This window comes from Tyto alba, unplaced genomic scaffold (genome assembly GCF_018691265.1).
Source record: "Tyto alba isolate M040663 unplaced genomic scaffold, T.alba_DEE_v4.0 Super-Scaffold_16, whole genome shotgun sequence".
Classification (NCBI taxonomy): domain Eukaryota; kingdom Metazoa; phylum Chordata; class Aves; order Strigiformes; family Tytonidae; genus Tyto; species Tyto alba.
Window position 1 is genome coordinate 33,655,911 of NW_024881278.1, and position 18,628 is coordinate 33,674,538.

Genomic DNA, 18,628 nt, shown 5'->3' on the forward strand with positions numbered 1-18,628 from the left:
ACAGCCAGTCAACATGAGCTCATTTATCCAACTGTCATGATCCAAAGCAGAATGTGTTTACTTTTTCAATTCCATTTTCAAGTGCGATATGATGACTGGAAAGAGTTCTACACAGAAGTGAAATAGAGCCCATGCTTCCTACCAAAATCAGAGAGACCAAGACAAAAGGCAAAGCCTAAGCAATTTTACCTTGGCCACTTCAAACTGATGTGCAGTTAAGTCTTTAATTAAAAAAAGGTAGAAGCCATCTTTTCAACTGGCAGTAAGAATATTTTTTGGAGTGGATAATCAGCTGCTGATTTCATGTATATTCTGTCTCTTCCAGCAGTGAAATCCAAAATTACTCTACCCAAAAGATGCCCTACAAGATTGTGGGCATAATAAAAGAGTTACTTTAACAGGTTGCCCTGGCCAGAGTCATGTCAGATGATGAACATGGTATCTGAAGGCTGGATTTTCCCTTTTATCTTCTCCCAGTACAAGGCCAGTGGCAAAGGGTTCTAGGAGATTCTGCAGATGTCTGACGGTAACAGTGCATTTAATGCTCACCTGGCCCAGAACTGAGTGGCATGAAGTTAAACAAATTTTTGGCATGGTAATATTTTTAAAATGCCACATCACTTATTAAAGGGAATCTGAGGGTCCCTAAAGCAGTTTCATCTCAGAGAGATTCGACATTCTTATTTTGGCAGTTTGTTCAGTTAATTCAAACACACAGTTAACCCAAATTTTAACCCAAATTTTCTGCTTTTTATATCATGGCTTTTATCGTATCATGACAGAAGTCTAGGATTCAAAAATACTCCATGCAACCACAAGCCATGTAGTTACTTAACCAGCTCTGCATGATCACACAAACCAAAAGCTCATAGTGCTTTCGAAATCCAACCTGCTAGTTCCTATATGCTTAGCTATATAAAGTTCACCCCTCAAAACTATGCCACAGCAGAATCAGAAAGAGAGGATACAGCCACACACATGCAGCACACAGTCTCACCTGTATCTATATTAAAGCTCTCTATCAGACTATGTTCTTTTTTCTGAGCAGCAGGATCTTCCCACTGGTCTGCAAAGCCAATAATCTCCAACATGTGCCACCGCATCCAGTAGGTCTGACCCGTTGATTCCCATAAAACCTGTGGGTGAAACAGATGATCAGATTTGCTCACTCATTCAACCCTCGTGCTACATTTGTCCTCCCCTTTCCCAAATGCATGGAGATAGCAAGCACTCTTCAAGTAGGAGACCACCTAATTCACATACAGATTTCAACACGCACATTGTCTAATTTTTAAGCACACCATCTTTATTAACTTGTTCCCTAGTTACACCTGGATCTTTATTAAAAAAAAAAAAAAAAACCAACACCAACTTTACCTGCAACAACTACAGATATCATCTACCATTGCAACAGTGACAGGAGTGCATCTAGTTCAATATTCCTGTTCCAAAAGTGCCCAGCAGCAGGTGCCTTGGGAAAAGCACACAAAGGAAGAACATAACCAACACCACCTCGTGGCAGATGAGCTCTATATAAAGGGTCTTGAGGCACAAACCACTTGGTGAATGCAAATGTAAAAAAACCCTATTTTTCCTACTTTGATTTTGCCTTCTATTGGTTATACTCTTACAGCTTGGTCATTCACCAACCCTCTCCGACAGGTGCTGGGCTCTTGACAAATATGTCTCAAAGAAGGCAACTGCTTCCTGTGCTTCGTCCATATTGCCTCTCAAAATCAAAAGGATTTTTTTTGTAGGTTTACATTCAACCTTCTGAGGTTTTTTTGTAGGTTTACATTCAACCTTCTGAGCAGAAGGAGGACCCAGCAACAGCAAGTACGTGTCAATAATTTAAACAAACAGCAGAAAAAATTACGGGTTGCCCGATTCACTGAGCTCTTTTGGAGTTACACCAGTGCTACTAGGACACCATTGTGCTGGAGAGCTAAAGAGGTAAGATGCTGAGAGACTTTAAGAAAGCATTATATGGAAGGAAATTGAGTTAAACTCTATATACAACACCAATTAGTCTTCAACGAATCCCTGCCCTAAACTACTTATGTACCAAATATCATCTCAAAGGAGTCATGGAAAGATGACTGAAGGAACAGACACAACAGTGAAACTTTTCTTTGGAGAGGCAAAGAAAGCAACAGAAAACAGAGTAACAAAGATGAGAGGAGGTAGGTGACAGACCCATGATGGACTGGCCCCAAACAAAAATGCACAGGAATTTGCATTTTTACACACAGAAAACTGACAGCAAGCCTCAGGCAGGATGAGCTGAAAAAGCAGAACTAATCAAAAAGAAAAGGATCAAAATTTTAACAAAGACCAGGGAGAAGCAGTTTTTGTAACCTGAACTCACTGGTCACCAGCAGATAAACCGTCAATACAGAACAAGTGTGATACACAAGATAAGAAAGAGTAACAAAGATAAAAAACAAGTTTCCTTTCAAAGAGATGGCAAAGGCCCAGAAAAGCAGCGATGATCAAGAGATGCCATTACAAAGATGATTTTGAGATGTCAGTCATTGAATGGTTTTGATACCTGCAAACTAAGATTATTAGCAAATATATATTCGCGGAATAGAATCATTAAAATCCATTTAAGATGTTTTAACCATTTAACAATTGTGCTGCAGAACAAATATTGATCTTCTGAGGAACAGCTTGGAATAACTGTAGGATAAGGCACTCATAAATAATCTTACTGGAGACAGGTTTGGCCTTGTAGTGGCAGGTGCAAAGAAACATAAAGAAACTGCAAATTAGCAACAAAATCAGAGCAGGCCAGCCTTGAAGGTCAAGATGTACGTGACCCCAGGGCTGAGTTTGAGCAGCAGGAAAGGTCAGCTGGCCGACACAGTGAAGAAGACTATGAGCCTTCATCTGCAGATCCCCAACGACTCCAACAGGCATGTGCAAGAGACATTAACATATGCTAAATGAGTTCCCGGAAAAGTTATGAACATGATAAAAATGCAATGAATTTGTATGATTAAGGTAGTATAAGTGCTTGTTGATTTTGTTCTCACACACACACATGAGGAGGAGCTCTCCCCTGTGTGTCCTGGCTGCTGTAATAAAGGAATGCCTGCTTTCTGAAACTCCAAAATTGAGTCTTGGAGAGTGAATGAATTACCACTTTCCGGTAACAGTTTGGCTCACAAGTTTCTCAGATAACTCTGGGGGACCGCTACAGACACATACACAGATATGAACATAAAGAGCAGGGTAAAAATTAACACCCTCAAAGACTGCATGTCCATTCCCAACTTCCTAGACAGACTGGAGGACAAGGAACATTAATGGGGGAAGAACTTAGGTACTTCCAAATATAACAGACAACAAACTTATTCACTGACTATTTGTTACCATTTAGATCTGGTTTTGCCAGTAGTGTGAGCCTTACAGAAGACTGTTACTGAAAATAAGCCTGGATGGAGCAATTGCAAGTTCATTCAATCTAATTAAATAGAAAAATAGATAGGAGAAGGAACCCAAGGGACCGACTGGACAAAGGGAATGGAAGTTAACAGTACACTTCAGCTCAGCAGTGAATAAAAAAAAAAAAAAAAGCTAAAACTTGTTATCACAGGTAACAGGAGAAAAATGTGAAAGGATCTTAGTGTTCTTTCCAAGTGCCCAGTTACATTAAGAGTAAGAGCAAGTACAAGCTTATAAGAAATAGAGAACAGAATTTTAGAAAAACACAGATCTCGGAAATCAAGGAGCGTAAGGACAAAGAGAGAATAGGTAGGAAACATATTCCCTTTGCAATTTACCTTTACAGAGTGGGTTATAAAAGACAAAAGGTTTATCAACCACTTAAAAATAAGATGCAAAACAGTTATTCAATTGAAGGGGGCCTGTAACAAAAAAATCACCTATGCATGGTCCAAAACTAGAAGAGTATTTTACTTGAATATTGAGTATACAAAAAAGAAAGCAAAGCAAACTGGTAAGAAGTAGAGGGATCCAAATCCAGAAGTTGCCACAACTGAGAGCGAAGCAAAATTCAGTTTAGAGGACAGAGATGAAACACATACCAAGTAATCTCCCAAAAGCACAGCTGGAAAGTGGGAAGGATTTAGGTTATTCAGTGGTGTGTCTATGTGTCTGACAAACACTAAAGCCAGTGCTTCTAATCTGAGGAAAATAAAATGATTAAATAAATCATCACTACAGCTTCACTACTTTGACTTCAGTAGTATGCAAACCTGTAAAGCATATTTTAGTGGAAAGAACAACTAAAATTGTTCAAGATAAGCAATACATTTGAATTAACAGCTAAGCCTGCTTCAAGTTTCAGTTCTGACAGATTGTTGAATCAGCGTCATTTGCTGAAGTAACCGACTTTCTAGATTAAAAAAAAAAAAAAAAAGATTGATTTCAATTGTCAACTTCAGTAAAGCACAGGGCATCAAAAAGTAAATTATTGAACCAGAGAAGAAAGCAATTAAGGAGAGGAACAGTGGACAAGAAATCTGCTCAACAGCACCCAAGAACTCAGAAGTATGAAGGGGAAAGAATGGAGCTAGAAGAAAGTGCAAATAAGATGAGCAGGCCGTATCTGCACAGCACATGCTGCCCTAACAGTTATGCTCTCCCAATACAAGCACACAGTGGTAATATCCACCGCCAAACAAGCAGATAAGGCTGGAAGCATCTTCCTTGCACGTGCACGTTTTGAAGCATTTTAAGCTGCTGGTTTAAATTACACCTGCAAAAAGTGCTTCAAAACTTGAAGGCAGTTAAGGAGCCCGGACCAGAGTAAGTTAAAAGGCAAGTGGAAAAATTAACCCTAAAACCAGTTCTCACTGAATAAACAGAAGACCATCAGAAGGAAGAAGCAGTCTGGAACTGGAAGAGGAAAAAACCCAAAAGAATATTCACACGATTTCCCTGTGCACGAGAAAGGAAATAGAGAACAGGAGAGAATAAGTAAGTCGGTAGTCAGTGTTCTTAACTGGCTAATTTTCATTTTGCTGTAAATTAAAACAACGGCATTACACAAAATAAAATGGGCTGTAGTCAGAGAAGGCTAGAGAATCTTGTGCTTAACAAAAGCTGAAAGTAGATTTAAAGGAGATGGTCTGCAAACATGCAGAAGGTAATGTCAAATTCTCGACCTCCTCTCTGGCAAGTTTGGTAATGAACATTATGTTACAGCATGAGAGATTTGGAAAGAGCATCAGGAAGTTGTGCATTTCTATAGATACCAGAGTGAGGCTTTTCAGCTATTCACTTTTGAATATCAGCAACATAGAGCTTTGCCCTAACATGGCACGTAGGTCTGTTCGCAGGCCATCTATATCGGCACAAATCAGCTTGAAGTAGTGTTGTGGTTTAATCCGGCAGGCAGCTAAACACCACACAGCTGTTTGCTCACTCCCCACTCCCCCGCAGTGGGATGCGGGAGAGAATCAGAAAAAAACAAAAGTAAAAGCCTTCGAGCACAGGCTGAAGTGGCACCTGAAGTACAGCTATGACCAACTGAAGTGGCCTCAGACTGCTTATTGATCATCTGAAAAACCAAAGTATGCACTTTTGCAAATTATTTAGAGGAAATAAAACAAAGCAAAACAAAACAAAAAAAAACCAAATCCATTATTGCACACACTAGCACATACACAGTGGTTACAAATTCTCATTTTCCTGGTTACTATCTCAATTTAATAAAGATTTCATGCCCTGTTTGCCACCAACACAATGCTGGGCTGAGCAGCGGACACGAGCAGAGACAGCCCTCTGTCTACAGATGACAGACAGATAAAGCTTGATTTTTAGGAGAGCAGAAACTGTGCCTCTAGCTGCAGAGTTTGGACAGCTCAAAAGCATGGCCCAAGTGCAAGATCAACAGACAGCCTGCAGAAATAACCATACATAGACTAGAGTGATGCACAAAGCCCACCAAGCTCCCCCACCGCATAGCCAAAATAAAATCTCAGCTCTCAGTGAACATGCCTAGCCTTCAGGACTGAGAAGAAAGTTTCAAGAAAAAGGTCTAAGCAGGAGCAAACACCTCCCCCCGTGCCCACAGAAAGGCTGGAACAGCACTCAAATGCTCTCCCACCCCTAGGCCTGAGTCCAAACCCTGCTGCTCCAGCACTGGCCCATACACCAGCAAGATGTTCTGGGAGTGGCAAGAGCTGAATGCCTTAGGCCAAGAATCAGAGATCAAGCCACGGAAGGGAACCTTGTGGTGGGTGTTTACTACAGGGTGCACCATCAAGGGGAGCCTATTGACAAAGCCTTCTTACTCCAGCTCCAGGAGGAATTGCACTCACAGTCTCTTACCATGCTGAAGGACTTCAACCACTCGGGCATCTGCTGGAGAAGCAGCACAGCAAGCTGCAGGCAATCCAGGAGATTCCTGGAGTGCATTGAGGATAACTTCTTAGGCCAGGTAACAGACAGCCCTACCAGAGGACATGTGTAACTGGACAAGTGAGCTAACCATAGACACTAAGATTGAAGACTGCCTGGGCTGCTGTGATCACACACTGCTGAAGTTCACAGTCCTGAGGGATATGGGACAGTCAAAGAGTAAATTCAGGACCCTAACTTTTAGGAAAGCAAACTTCCAGCTGTTCAAATAGTCAGTGGGACTCCTTGGGAAACTGCGCTCAGGAACAAGGCAGATCTTTAAGGATGCTTTCCATAGGGCGAAAGAGTTCTTGATCCCCCTGTGTAAGAAATCGGGAAAAGGAAGGCAAGAGACCGGCATGGATGAGTCGTGACCAGCTGGTCAAACAAAAGTGAAAAAAGGAAATGTAATGCACATGCAGTGGAAGCAGAGACAGGTATCCTAGGAAGAGTACAGGGATGGGATCAGGAAGGCAAGGTGCAGCAGGAGCTGAAGTCGGCAAGGGACACAAAGATTATAAGGGCTTCTGTAGGTACGTCAGCCTAGAAAACGAAGGTCAAAGCAAGTGTACCCCACCTGATGAACAAGACTGGCAAACTGGTAACAGAAGAGGAGAAGGCTGAGATACTCAACAACTTTTTTGCCTCAGTCTTCACTGGCAATCTCTTTCCCCATACCCCTCAAGCGGATGGACCTCAAGGTAGGTGTTAAGGAAATATTAGTTGTTTGGCTTAAATAAGTAAGTTTCAAATAGAATGTATCATTTAGCCATGTGATGGTGTGTGATTTAGTATGCTGTTCACTCATTTTGCCTAAATAGCTGGATTTGTTGAAGCCTTAGGCCACAAGCTGTAAGCTTTCACCTAGATTTACTGAACTTGTACCTACTCAAGCAAAACAGGCCTCCAAATCCAGAACAAAACAGAAGATAAGAAGGGTACCAGCGTCAACAGCAGCTGCAACTGGACAAGATAATGGTCCATCTGGAGAGAGTGAAGAAATGCAGTAAGGAGCCAGAAGGATTTGGAAGATCTCAGGCTAGAATTATCATTGGACCAAAGGGTGTGTGAAAGGTGCGTGGAGATCACATGAAGGGGGGGATGCACAGTCTATATGGGATTTCTTTGTTTGGGGTCCCTCTCCAGAGGCACCCAGCTTGAGCTGACCCTGCTGCTGTATCACTCTATTAAATTACTTATTTTTATGAGATTCAATGCCTGAGACTCTGCTTCAGGAAACCTAGGGTTCAAACTGCAGAGCAACTACGATCCGATGCCTGGACCAAAGTGTGCTCTGTAAGAGAAGCTCAGGCTCGAGACCACCTGAGGAACCTGAACATACGTAAGTCTCCAGGACCTGACGAGATGCATCAGAGTCCCGAGGGAACTGGCTGATATTGTTGCCAAACCACTCTTCGTATTTGGAAAGCACATGGCAGTCAGGTGAAGTCCCCAGTGCCTGGACAAAGGGAAACACTGCAACCAGTTTTTTAAAAGGGGTAGAAAGGTGGACCCTGGGAACTATCAGCCTGTCAGCCTCACTTCTGCGCCTGGCAAGATCGTGGAACAGATCCTCTAAGAAGCTATGTTGAAGTGGATGGAGGACAGGGAGGTGATTCAAAACAGCCAGCACTGGCTTCACCAAGGGCAAGTCTTGCCTGACCAACCTAGTGGCCTTCTATGATGGAGTGACTACATCAATGGACAAGGGAAGAGCTACTGATGTCACCTATCTGGTGACCTTTCAAGGTCCCTTCCAACCCAAATTATTCTGATTCCTCCCCTTCTTCAAATATTGAGGCCTTTTCCCCGATCTCTGGTGCAAACTTAGCAACTCAAATGCAAATATGCAGCTCTAACCAGTCTTTCCAACACAAACTCTCAGTTAAGGCCTATTCACCTAACGGGCATTTTTAAAGGGAAACAGATCCTGGCATATACTCACAGAACCTGGCATATACTCACAGATCAAAAGAAACAGCTATGTAGGCTGTGTCCAATGCAGTGAGAACAACTATATACCACAAGTACAGTCACCCACATACCAAGGCTTAAGACCTTTCGAGCACCTTCTGCTGTGTTACTCATTTGTGCCAGCTAGCCTGCTCCCAAACCACCCCCAAGATCAAACCAGGGCTAAGGACCGTTCCTGGGAGGCAGGATATAATCAACTGTTTTATAGGCTGAGAAATCCAAGCAGGACAGCCCGTACTAAATCAGACTAGCCTCCCTCAGGACCCACGCACTTCCAGCTCTGAAAGGTGACTTCTTTGCTAGGACAGATGTAGACAGTAATTATGATACGCCTATTGTTCAACTCCTCGCACATGAAGACATCATGAAAAAAATCATCAGTCACCCCTGTCGCTCCCCTCTGCCCTCCCAGCCAGACTAATTCCACTACCGACCCACCTGCACCGTGCGCATGCTAGTAGTGCTCTGGAGAAACTCGCCTTCCTCCCCAGCTTTCACATCACCACAGTCCTCCAGCAAGCGCACCCGCATGCCGCGCACCAGGTTTGCCTGTAAGTACTCCACGTAGCCACTGCGGTCCGCAAAGTCTGACGGGGTCAGAAAGGCACGACCCCGTTTTTTGCGCTGACCGTAATTCGAAGTGAGCACAGGCATCTGGGCAGCAGCGTAGGCTGGGGACTTGGGCTGGAAGATGGAGTGGGTGGCGCGAGGCCGCCGGTCGTGGTGCGGCTGCAGCTCTGGCTTGGGGCTGCGGTCCCAGCCCATCACGTGCACCAGCTCCAGGATGAGGTTTGCCACGGCCATGCTGAACTCGAACTCCTGCTTCACGTGGCTCCTCTCCTCCTGTCAGCAGGCCGGGCTCGGCGCAGTCCTCCCGCTCCACGCCGCCGCTGAGCTTGTCCAGGAGAGAAGTGACGCACAGGTAGCGCTTCACCAGGACGAAGAGCAGCTTCCCGGGGATCTGCGACAAGCACGGCTCTCACACCCCAGCCTGCAGCGTGCCGCCTCCAGCCACAGCCCCCTCCAAGCCGCCGGCCCCTCCAGGCGGGCTCCCGTGGCAGCTCCGCACCAGCACGAAGCAGCAGAGACCTCTCAGCCCGCCTCCACCTCCCCGATTGCAGGCAAGGCTCCCCACGTGCCTCTCCACCACCCCCCAGCCCCAAACCAGGCCCAGATCCTGTGCCAGCTCCCCTGGTACCCTGCTCAGCTGCCCACGGCCGACCACCCTCCTGTTCCAAACGAGGACCCCAGTTCTAGCCCCCCGCTCTCGCCCCTCCCTGACCCCCAAAGCCCACAGGCCCAGGGCTGGGCCGCTACCTGGGGCAGGTGAATCCCCTCAAAGGACATGCAGTGCTCTTCAGAGGATGTTGTCTCAGCAAACAGCTCCAGCAAGGTGTAGCGGCTGTCGAAGTCCATGTGCTGCTCAATGCCATCCTGCTGGCTCAGGGACAGCAGGACGTAGGCCCGGCTCCCTGCAGCAACACCAAAAACTCTTCAGGCTCCACGAGAACAACCCTCACCCCACCCCACCTGGGCAGGACACACTCGCAGGCGGGGAGCTGCGACCTAGAACCGTGCTCTGTCCTTTCATCTGGATTGGCAGCATTTTGCTCCACCGACCGAATAACATCGCGTTTGTTCCACTCGTAAAGCTGCGAGACTCCCCCAAAGCAGCAGCCCCAACCAACCGACCCCGGAACAGGGCTCCAGGGAACAAGAGTTGAGTTGTAACCTGAATCATCCCCCCACCTGCCTCACCGGAGAGCCAGATGGGCTCCGGCACTAGGCCAGGGGAAGGTGGATCTCTTGTGGGATGCACCGGCACCAGCAAGCACCCAGGAGCACCCCCGCCTCCTCAGGCACTCCTGAGCCACGCAGCTCCTCCCAAATGAGAGGACGGGGTGAGGAGCAGGCTCTGCTCACCAGGGCTCTGCCAAGCCCCTTGGCACAGATCTGCCTTGTAAGGGTATGTAGGAGGAGACCGTCGGCTCCTTCATGCGTATCTAGTCAAGGAGCTTTCCGCTGCAAAAAGAGATAGTAAGGAAGCCAAAGACCAATGCTAAGTGAGGAGAAACAAATCTGGCCACTTCCAATTAGCAAGGACAGCTCCAATGTGAGAATGACTATTTTTCGGTAAGATTAGCTGACCAAGGACCTGGCTGAACTGGGATGATCAGGGAAGACAAACACAGAGACATGACACCCGACCACAGTACTGTTCACAAAGACAATAACCAGCCACAAACCCAGCCAGCTGCGCTAATTGAGAGGCTCTGAAGACTCTGCAGGCAAACTGGGACTTTGCAACTGAGAAGGCCCCTGCGGGTCTGGGACGTTGGAACAGGCTTGATGGAATTATGCCAACGGATGGAACAGGCTTGATGGAATTATGCCAACGGATGGGGCGATGTGCCCGGGAAGGGAATCGGCATGGAACACAGAGGAGGGGTGCACAGAAAGGGGTAGAAAAGGGGCCGGTCGTGTGTAAACCGTGGCTGGTCAGTGTCTCACCGAGTCCCGCGCCTTTATCATGGCAGTTTGTCTCCACTTCTTTCACAGTCTCCTTATTAAATCTTGCCTAACTATCTCAACACCCCGCGCGCGTGCAAGTGCTGCAAGGACTGAGTGCCAGCTGCTGGCGAGACCCGCGTGGGCATGAGCGGACTTGGGGGGCAGCAACTGGAGCGTGGCTGGGGGGGTGTCAGCGGCTGGAGCGAGGGAGCGTCCTGGCGTTGGCACCCGGAGGGGCCGCTGCTTTCAGGATCTGGGGAACGTTCCAGAGTCTGAGCCCCCAGTGCCAGCTACTGGGGAGACTGGTGTAGAGCGGACTGGGTGCCAGCTACTGGAGTGAGTGCGAGGGCAGCAGGGCTAGTGACTGGAGTGGGTGGGGTCCTCAGCCATTTAGCCACTGGGGAGGGAGCGGTGTGTGTCCCAAAAAATCCCCCTGGGAGGGAGGCGAGCGAGGAGTTCAGCAACAGCAGCTCAAGCAGAACAGCAGCGCCTGGTGCTGGGGGGGTGGGTGTGTGTGGGGAGGGTGAGGGCAAGCACCTGTATCTTCCCCAATCCTGCCGGGCGTGTGGCGTGCACGGAATTCGTGAGCAAAACTTCACGCTGGGATAGTGTCTGACCTGCCCCGTGTTTGCTGGCGTGGATCGGGCCCGACCAGCTGGGGAGCAGGGGGAGCCCTGAAGCGGGGAAACGGGGGGGGTTTGGATCCAGGCAGAGGGGCCACGCTGCTACTCGAGGGATCCGTGAAGGTGTGTGCGTGTGCTTGTGAACCTGGGGAGTGCCACGTGCTGGCAGGAGTGACCTTCTGCCCCTGCCAGCTGACTGAGAAGGAGGTGACATGGCTCTCTGTGCTCGTAGTCATGGCAGGGCCGCACGTACGCGCTGTTGAACGCCTGTGCCTGGTCATCAGTGCGCCTCTGGGACGGACGCTCAGTTTTGCTGGCGGTTGAACATGCAAACAAGAAGGTGGCAGCTGCATCCCTCAGCCTGAGGGACTCTGGATCCCCAGGCTGGGCTCCAGTGGTGGGGCAGGAGAGGTGCTGGGCCTGCTGGAGGAGACAACCACCCCTCATACCCCCTAACACTACTAACATCCCCTGACACCCCTAACAACCACCCCGAACATCCCCTGACACCCCTAACAACCACCCCGAACATCCCCTGACACTCCTGACAGTTAACAGGGTCCCAGCTCAGGAACCCATCAGGGGAAAGAGCTCCCGAGTCTTGGAGCACCCCAGGCAACTACAAGCAAGGAGACGCTTGCAAGAGCCAGTCTGATTCTTCTCCTTTTGCCAACAAGCCCCGAGACACGCCGCCTCCGACGCCTCCAAAGGGACTGGCACCCCTCCGCTGCCCAGCAGCACCTCCTCGGTGGCTCCGAGCAGCCGCAGCCCCCACCTGCATCGTGCGCAGCCAGGGCCCTCAGCATCTCGCCGGCGCCGCGGCGGATTCGCTTCTCCTTGTGGCACAGCATCCTCATCAGCAGGTCGAGGGCCCCCGCCTCCTTGAAGGCGCCCGCCAGCGAGCCGATGCCGGCGTACGCGCTCAGCACGTGGATGGTGTTGAGGACGGAGGATTCGGGGGCCCCGCTCTCGGCCAGCTGCCGCCCGGCTCGCTGCACCAGGCTCCTGACGTCAGCCTTCATCTCCAGCAGCGAGGCGTCCTCCGGCGGGGCGTCCGCGGCCAGCGGGCTGGCTGCCTTCTCCCCTTTCCCCCCCTGCCCTTCCAGCTCCCTCTCGCCCAGCAGCGCCGGGCAGCTGGCGCAGACCTCTTCTGCAGACATCCACACGGAGATGCTCTCCGGCTTGGTCTCCGCACCGGAGGCACCTGCTGCCTCCCGCCGCTCTCCCTTCCAAGCTGGCAATGCTCCACCGGACCAGGTACTCAGGCTGGCCGTCGCGGCCTCGCCGCTGCCGCAGCAGCTCCTCCGGCCAGGCCTGCAGTTGGGCTCCCAGGTGCACCAGCAGGTTGCCATCCCGCCTCCCGTTCACCATGGCAGGAAACGTGCCTGCGGAGACACAGGGGAAGCAGGAGCAAGCTTTTATTTCTGAGCCGCGTGCCAAGGAAAGCGTGAATAAGCACCTCAGCTGCTTGACAGCAGAAGCGGCTGAGGCACAGCTTTTGACCTTGAGATCCTGCACCCGTGATAAAGCTCTGAAGGAAAACCCATTTTGCAGAAGCTCACACCCCCCCTCCAAGAAAATGAGCCTGTGTTTCACATACACACCCTATTCCCAGCACCACTGGCAAACACAGAAGTAGGTTCTCCTCAGAAAAAAAAAAAAAACAAGGCAAAATGGGCTCATTCGAATCCTCTTCTAAGACAGCAAATAACAGGGGACCAGAGTTCTGTTCTCATCTCTGCCACTGTCCACAACATGACCCTGTGCAAGCTGCTGCTTTTGTACTTCTGTCTTCCCTCTTGTTATTTACCTTTTTTTTCTTTTTTTTTTTTTTTCAGACTGCAAGTTTACCTAGAGCTCAAGGCACTTTCTCTGTGCAGCTGGACCTAACTTGAGTCATCAGGCCATGAAGACAATAACCCGCAATTTCTCAGATCAAGTTCATACACATCAAATCAGGTCACTACCTAAAAGCCACTCAGTATTTCCTCATTGGCCTCCTCTCAGATATCCTTTGCCTTTAAAATCTTTAGTCAACGGTCAAATTCAACAAAATTAAAAGACTGCTACTCTCTGATGCCTGATTGTTCTGCATATCTTAGGACTACAAAGAACCCATGACACTACTCTGCTTTCATCTATTGAAAGAGGGAGCGTGAAATAATTTGCAGTCTAAGACTGAATGCCAGCAATCAACTGGCTGACCATCAACGATACCACACACAAGGGACTGACTTCATTACTACAGGGGATGCCAGATCGGAGTCTGATAAGAAGGTTCTCTGAGGAGCTCAGGCAGGTGGCAGTGGAAACACATGGACAGGCCCTCTCCTTGCCACTTAGACATACCAGCAAGAGAAGCAGTGAAGCAATGTGCTGTTCAGCTGGTGGTAACACAAGTCGTTCTTAAAAAAGGAGTTAACACGCACAGGAAATAGCCAATCCATGCACAACCGAAGAAGATACCGACCACCAAAGATGACAAGGCACATTAAAGATGTTTCCCAGGTGCAGAGAGAAGCCTGAACTCCTGAGAAATTCATACCTACCTTCAGTTGTGCCTTCCTTGGAGTTTGCGGCAAGCCAGCTGGGAATCTTTTCGCAGTCCCTCTGTGATACAAGGACCAAGCTGTTCTCCTCTGCTTTTTAGCAGTGTTTAGATGCTGCAACATAAGCCAAACAATTGTTTTCCCTAATTGTGCTTGTACAGTGCACAAAAAAACCCATACCACAAAAGGTTCACGTAAAATAAAAATCATAGTAAAATAAAAGTCTCTGTGAAGCATTATTCTGTTTGATAACTTCACCCCATCCCCACAACACGGCATTTAGTACGGAAAAATCCCCTTTAGAGCAGAGCTATCTGAAGGGGCCCAAAAGGATGTGTAGCCAGGTAGGAGCGGTTTTAGATTTAGGGCACCTGAAGGAGCAGCCGCAATGCGTGTGCTGAACGAAGCGCCCCGGAGCCCCGGGCCAACCCACAGCTCAGCCGTGAGGCTGCAGAAATACACGCGCAGCGGCAAGCCTCAGGGTCGCGGCGAAGGAAGATGAGGAGGAGGCCACGAAAGCCCACGGGGCAGCTGGTTCTGAAGGGAGACCCTGCTTCCCGGGCAAGGAGAGCAGGCCCCCTCACAGCCGCGGGGCCGGCGGCCCACGGACACCCGCGGGCCCACGGCAATGGCCGCCGCGGAAAACAACGGGATTTCTGCCGGGCCCCTTCTCCACACACACCTCAGCCAGCCCCGCTCCACCGCCCAGCCCCTCCGCTCCCCGCCGACCATCCCCACAGCAGCCCCGACACGGGAAAATGGAGGCTCCCGCCAACCCCCCCCCCCTTCTTCCTCCTCCGCCGTCCCTCAGCGGGTCCCGTCCCCCGGCGCCGTTTTCCTTCGCCCGGGAACAGCCCGAGGGTTCCCCAAGCCCCGCGGGGGCAAAAGCGGCACCGCGACCCACCACCTACCACGGCCACAGCTGGAGGAGGAGGAGGAGGAGGAGGAGGAGGAGGAGGAGGAGGAGGAGGAGGAGGAGGAGGAGGAGGAGGAAGAAGAAGAGCAGCAGGCAGCAGCAGGAGGAGGAGGAGGAGGAGGAGGAGCCTCCTGTGAGGGGCGGTGGGCCTGGGCCGGCCGCTGAGGGCCTGGCTCTGGTGGCGCAGCTCCCCGCCACGCCTGCACCCCAAAAACCGGGTGTGAGGGGCGTGGAAAAATAAAATAAATAAACAACTAAATAAACCAATCAAAATACCTTCCGCTCCTCCAAGCTCGGGATAGAAACGGGAAAAAGAAAAGAAAAAAAAAAGACCGGGGTTGGGCGCCGGGAGGCTGCGCCCGCACCCGCTCGCAGAGGCTTGCCTTTCGCCGTGCAGCGGTGCGGTTTCTGCGGGAATTAGGGAATTTTTGTGAAGGAGCGTGGAGGCTGGCGCGTTCAGCCCTGGCGTTACCGCAACCACCGGCGTTAAACCCCAAAATCGCGGCCCAGCGGCGTGATGGGGCCTGGGGTAATTTCAGGCCTGGCGCCCAGCCTGTTCGGCCTGCCCGGGTCGGAGCTGCGCCCGCGCGCCCGGTTTGGGGGGTTTAAGGCTGCTGCCTTCTCGATGTGGCTGGGGGGGCAATTAAAACCAGTTGCATGCAAGCCTGACCTGTTGCCCTCCCCTGCTTTGGTGTTACCCTGATCTGGAATGCCCAGTACCATAAAATCCCAATCCTCATCATTTGCTCAGTATTTCCCCTTCTCGTAGCAGTGAGCTACAACCCAGCAGGTGCACGGTTTTCTATCAGTCTGTTAACATTTCTTTCTAATTAGAAACAAAAACATTACAATCAAAGGCTAAACAGATGACAGTCTGCTTTCTTATTTGATCCTAAAGCAACTTCATGTATGTGTCCAACCTCGTTTCCACCCCCAGCACGAATACAACTGATTAGACGATCTCCATGTTTTACAATAGCAATCAGCAATTAATGCAAACAATACAATTGCAGTTAATTCTAGGCTGGATAAATCAGTGTGGTGGTGAATCCGTCTGCAGGGACCATCCTCCAAGGCTGTGGCACCAAAGGTGGACTGTAAATGTTTGTGTTTCCAAGCCAGCCTCTTGATTTCTCCATTAGGATGTGCAACCTCCGTTCATGCTATTGATGCTCTCTTTCCAGAATCCCGTGGACGCTCTTGAAATCTGTGTTTTCCATTAACACGTCATTTTCCTTCCCCATTAACTCCCAAGGCATTGTTAAAATTTAGAGGATCAAACTGGCATTTAGTTACATCATGCTCGACAAGTCCCTTCATCTCCTGTAGAGATAAACACCGTATATTTGCACTAATGGAAGGAAAAATAGCTTCCTAAATGCCACACAACTACATAAAAGCTGATACCACATGCACAACCATTGCTCTTTTCCTCTGTCCTTGGCAGCTGTTACTTTGTGCATGTACTACACCTCCAACACCGCTGTGTTTAATGTCCCAAACGTGAGGTGGTGACAATGCTCTGCAGTGGGAGATGCAGCCTGGCTGGTTGGCAACATCCCTTAACCAAAACTGTCACCAACAATAAACGGCAATGGCCAGATAGGACACAGGCATCTTGTTTGCGACGCTGAGAGGTTTTCTGCGGTATTCATAAGCCCTGCTTATGCCTTGGCTCTGACGGTCTCGATACCATGCTTAGTCAGTCATTTCTCCTAAAAATAAAGATGATGTCTGTGGTATCCTGCTCCGCATCAGGAGTTTTACATAGTCATACACAGACCCCTGTGCACAAGTAACACGGGGTTACTTGCGCTGATAGGGGTTTTGTGGTGCTGACCCACGAAGACGTATCTGTGCAGGCACGCTGAAAACGGGGCTGGCTGTGGCATAACGTGTAAAAGTGAAGCACCCCCCCTCCTGATGGAGAAAGAGCCATTGCAGCTGTGTTTTGCTCCTAAGCACTTTCTGTACAGGCTTCTCTCCTGCTACCCTCAGATGTATTTTCTCCAAATTGCACTGTTAGGAGTAGTGCAGCCTTTCCACCGCACACTTTTATCAGCGCTGAACTTTCCTTACATTATCCTGGTACCTGCTCTAGGACCTGATGCTACATAGAGCACTTTTACGGGGTTGCAATTTTGTGACAAACAAAACAAAAAGCCAAACAACCACCACGCAGCTGCATTTTTAGCTGGCATACTGTTGACCCAGCAGCACTGACGATTGCGATGAGCCCTTCTTCCTTTGGTTTCTTTCCCACCTTTAGGTACTTTACTGAGCCCCCATGTGCCCTTGACCCGGCTTCTAGGGACCTACAGGCTTTGACCTGAGTTGAAGTAATGCTTCTCCAGTTTGGACTTTGAATATTGTCGTATCTTCTTGTGGCAGTTTTCTGCAGGAAAATTAACAGTCTTGGTGTTGGGCGTCATAAAGACAACAGTTAAGGTCCATCCTTAAAGACATCAGGGTGTCTAAGAGCAATGGACTTGGAAGAGGGGAGGGGAAGCAACCTCATTTTCACTAGACGCCTGTCCATGTCAGGAGGCTGTTCTCCCTGCGGCCTTCCAACCGGTTTATTTTAAAGCCCAGTTTGTTCTTTCTCCCCACCCAGAGATGTGGGGCTGGCACCGCACACGCCAGCCACCACGTCGGGATGCCGAGATGCCAGCTGCATGACATCTCCCACGACTTCTCTGTTGAGTCCCGTACCAGGCAAACACCACCTTAACAACAGCATTTTTATACAAAGCTTTTACCTATACTGGAAATACCTCTGTCACTACTAAAAAATACCTCTGTCTTCCTTTGGTTTGTGGTAGTTTATCAGTATTTATGTACTGGGGTCAGGCCTAGGGGTCATCTTTGCTGTTACAATGGCAAAAATTTCTCTTCCTAGGCCATAGTTATTGCCTAACTACTCCATAAGCAGCACGGGCTGTTTGTCTTCCCTGTTTATCTCTTGCTTGAGATCCTCCTGCTCTTCCCTGTCAACACCCATGAATTAGAATAATTCTTTTCCAAAAGTCCCCGTTCCTCCTCATTGCTGGTTTATTATTTCTCTCGTCTCAACGCCATGCCCTGCTCACCAGCCCCGCTGCTGAGCTTTGAGACAGGACAGCCCTGCTGTCCACCACAGCTCCCTTCTGGAATCACCCCCCAGGCTCTGGGGCTCCCCGCCCGTCAGGTCCCCCCTGTGCAGGAGGCAGTGGGGACAAAGACTTTTGCAAAGAGCCCTTTTTTTGCCACATCACGCCCAGACAGCCCCCCCACCCTCCACAAACAAGTGCAGGAGTCTGCCTCTGATCCCTGTTCACCAGCCCTAAGGTACGTGTCATCCCCTCCCGCAAAGCACGGCCAAGATCCCAAATCTGTGCACAAAATGATAACATTTATTGAAAGAGTAAATTTTTTTTTTTTTTTTTTTTAATACAAAAAGAAAGCTCTGTACATAGTACTGTGATTACTTCCACATCCTTCCAGAAACACAACCCTGGAAACCGGAGGGGGGGGGGGGGGGGGGGGAATAATCCCACACACACTTATGCATACACACGCACACGCACGCACGCACACACAACCCTCAAACTAGTAAAATGAACTAAAAAAATGTCACCACACCAATAAATGCCATTTCATCCCTGATACACAAGTGTTGTTACAAGTCAGCACTTAAATAAAAT

The 18,628-nt window shown here is 49.3% G+C and overlaps 1 protein-coding gene across 1 annotated transcript in view; it reads right to left on the reverse strand.

Annotated features, from left to right (window-relative positions):
* LOC104367939 (cullin-9) overlaps positions 1-14,986 on the reverse strand; it is a 32,184-nt gene extending 17,198 nt beyond the window's left edge. Inside the window, 8 exon segments of the mRNA XM_042789284.1 lie at positions 998-1,136; positions 8,785-9,190; positions 9,192-9,307; positions 9,664-9,818; positions 12,256-12,691; positions 12,693-12,865; positions 14,030-14,143; positions 14,941-14,986. Coding sequence (XP_042645218.1) covers positions 998-1,136; positions 8,785-9,190; positions 9,192-9,307; positions 9,664-9,818; positions 12,256-12,691; positions 12,693-12,851 — 1,411 coding nt within the window. The 5' untranslated portion in view covers positions 12,852-12,865; positions 14,030-14,143; positions 14,941-14,986.
* Positions 14,987-18,628: the final 3,642 nt, after the last annotated feature.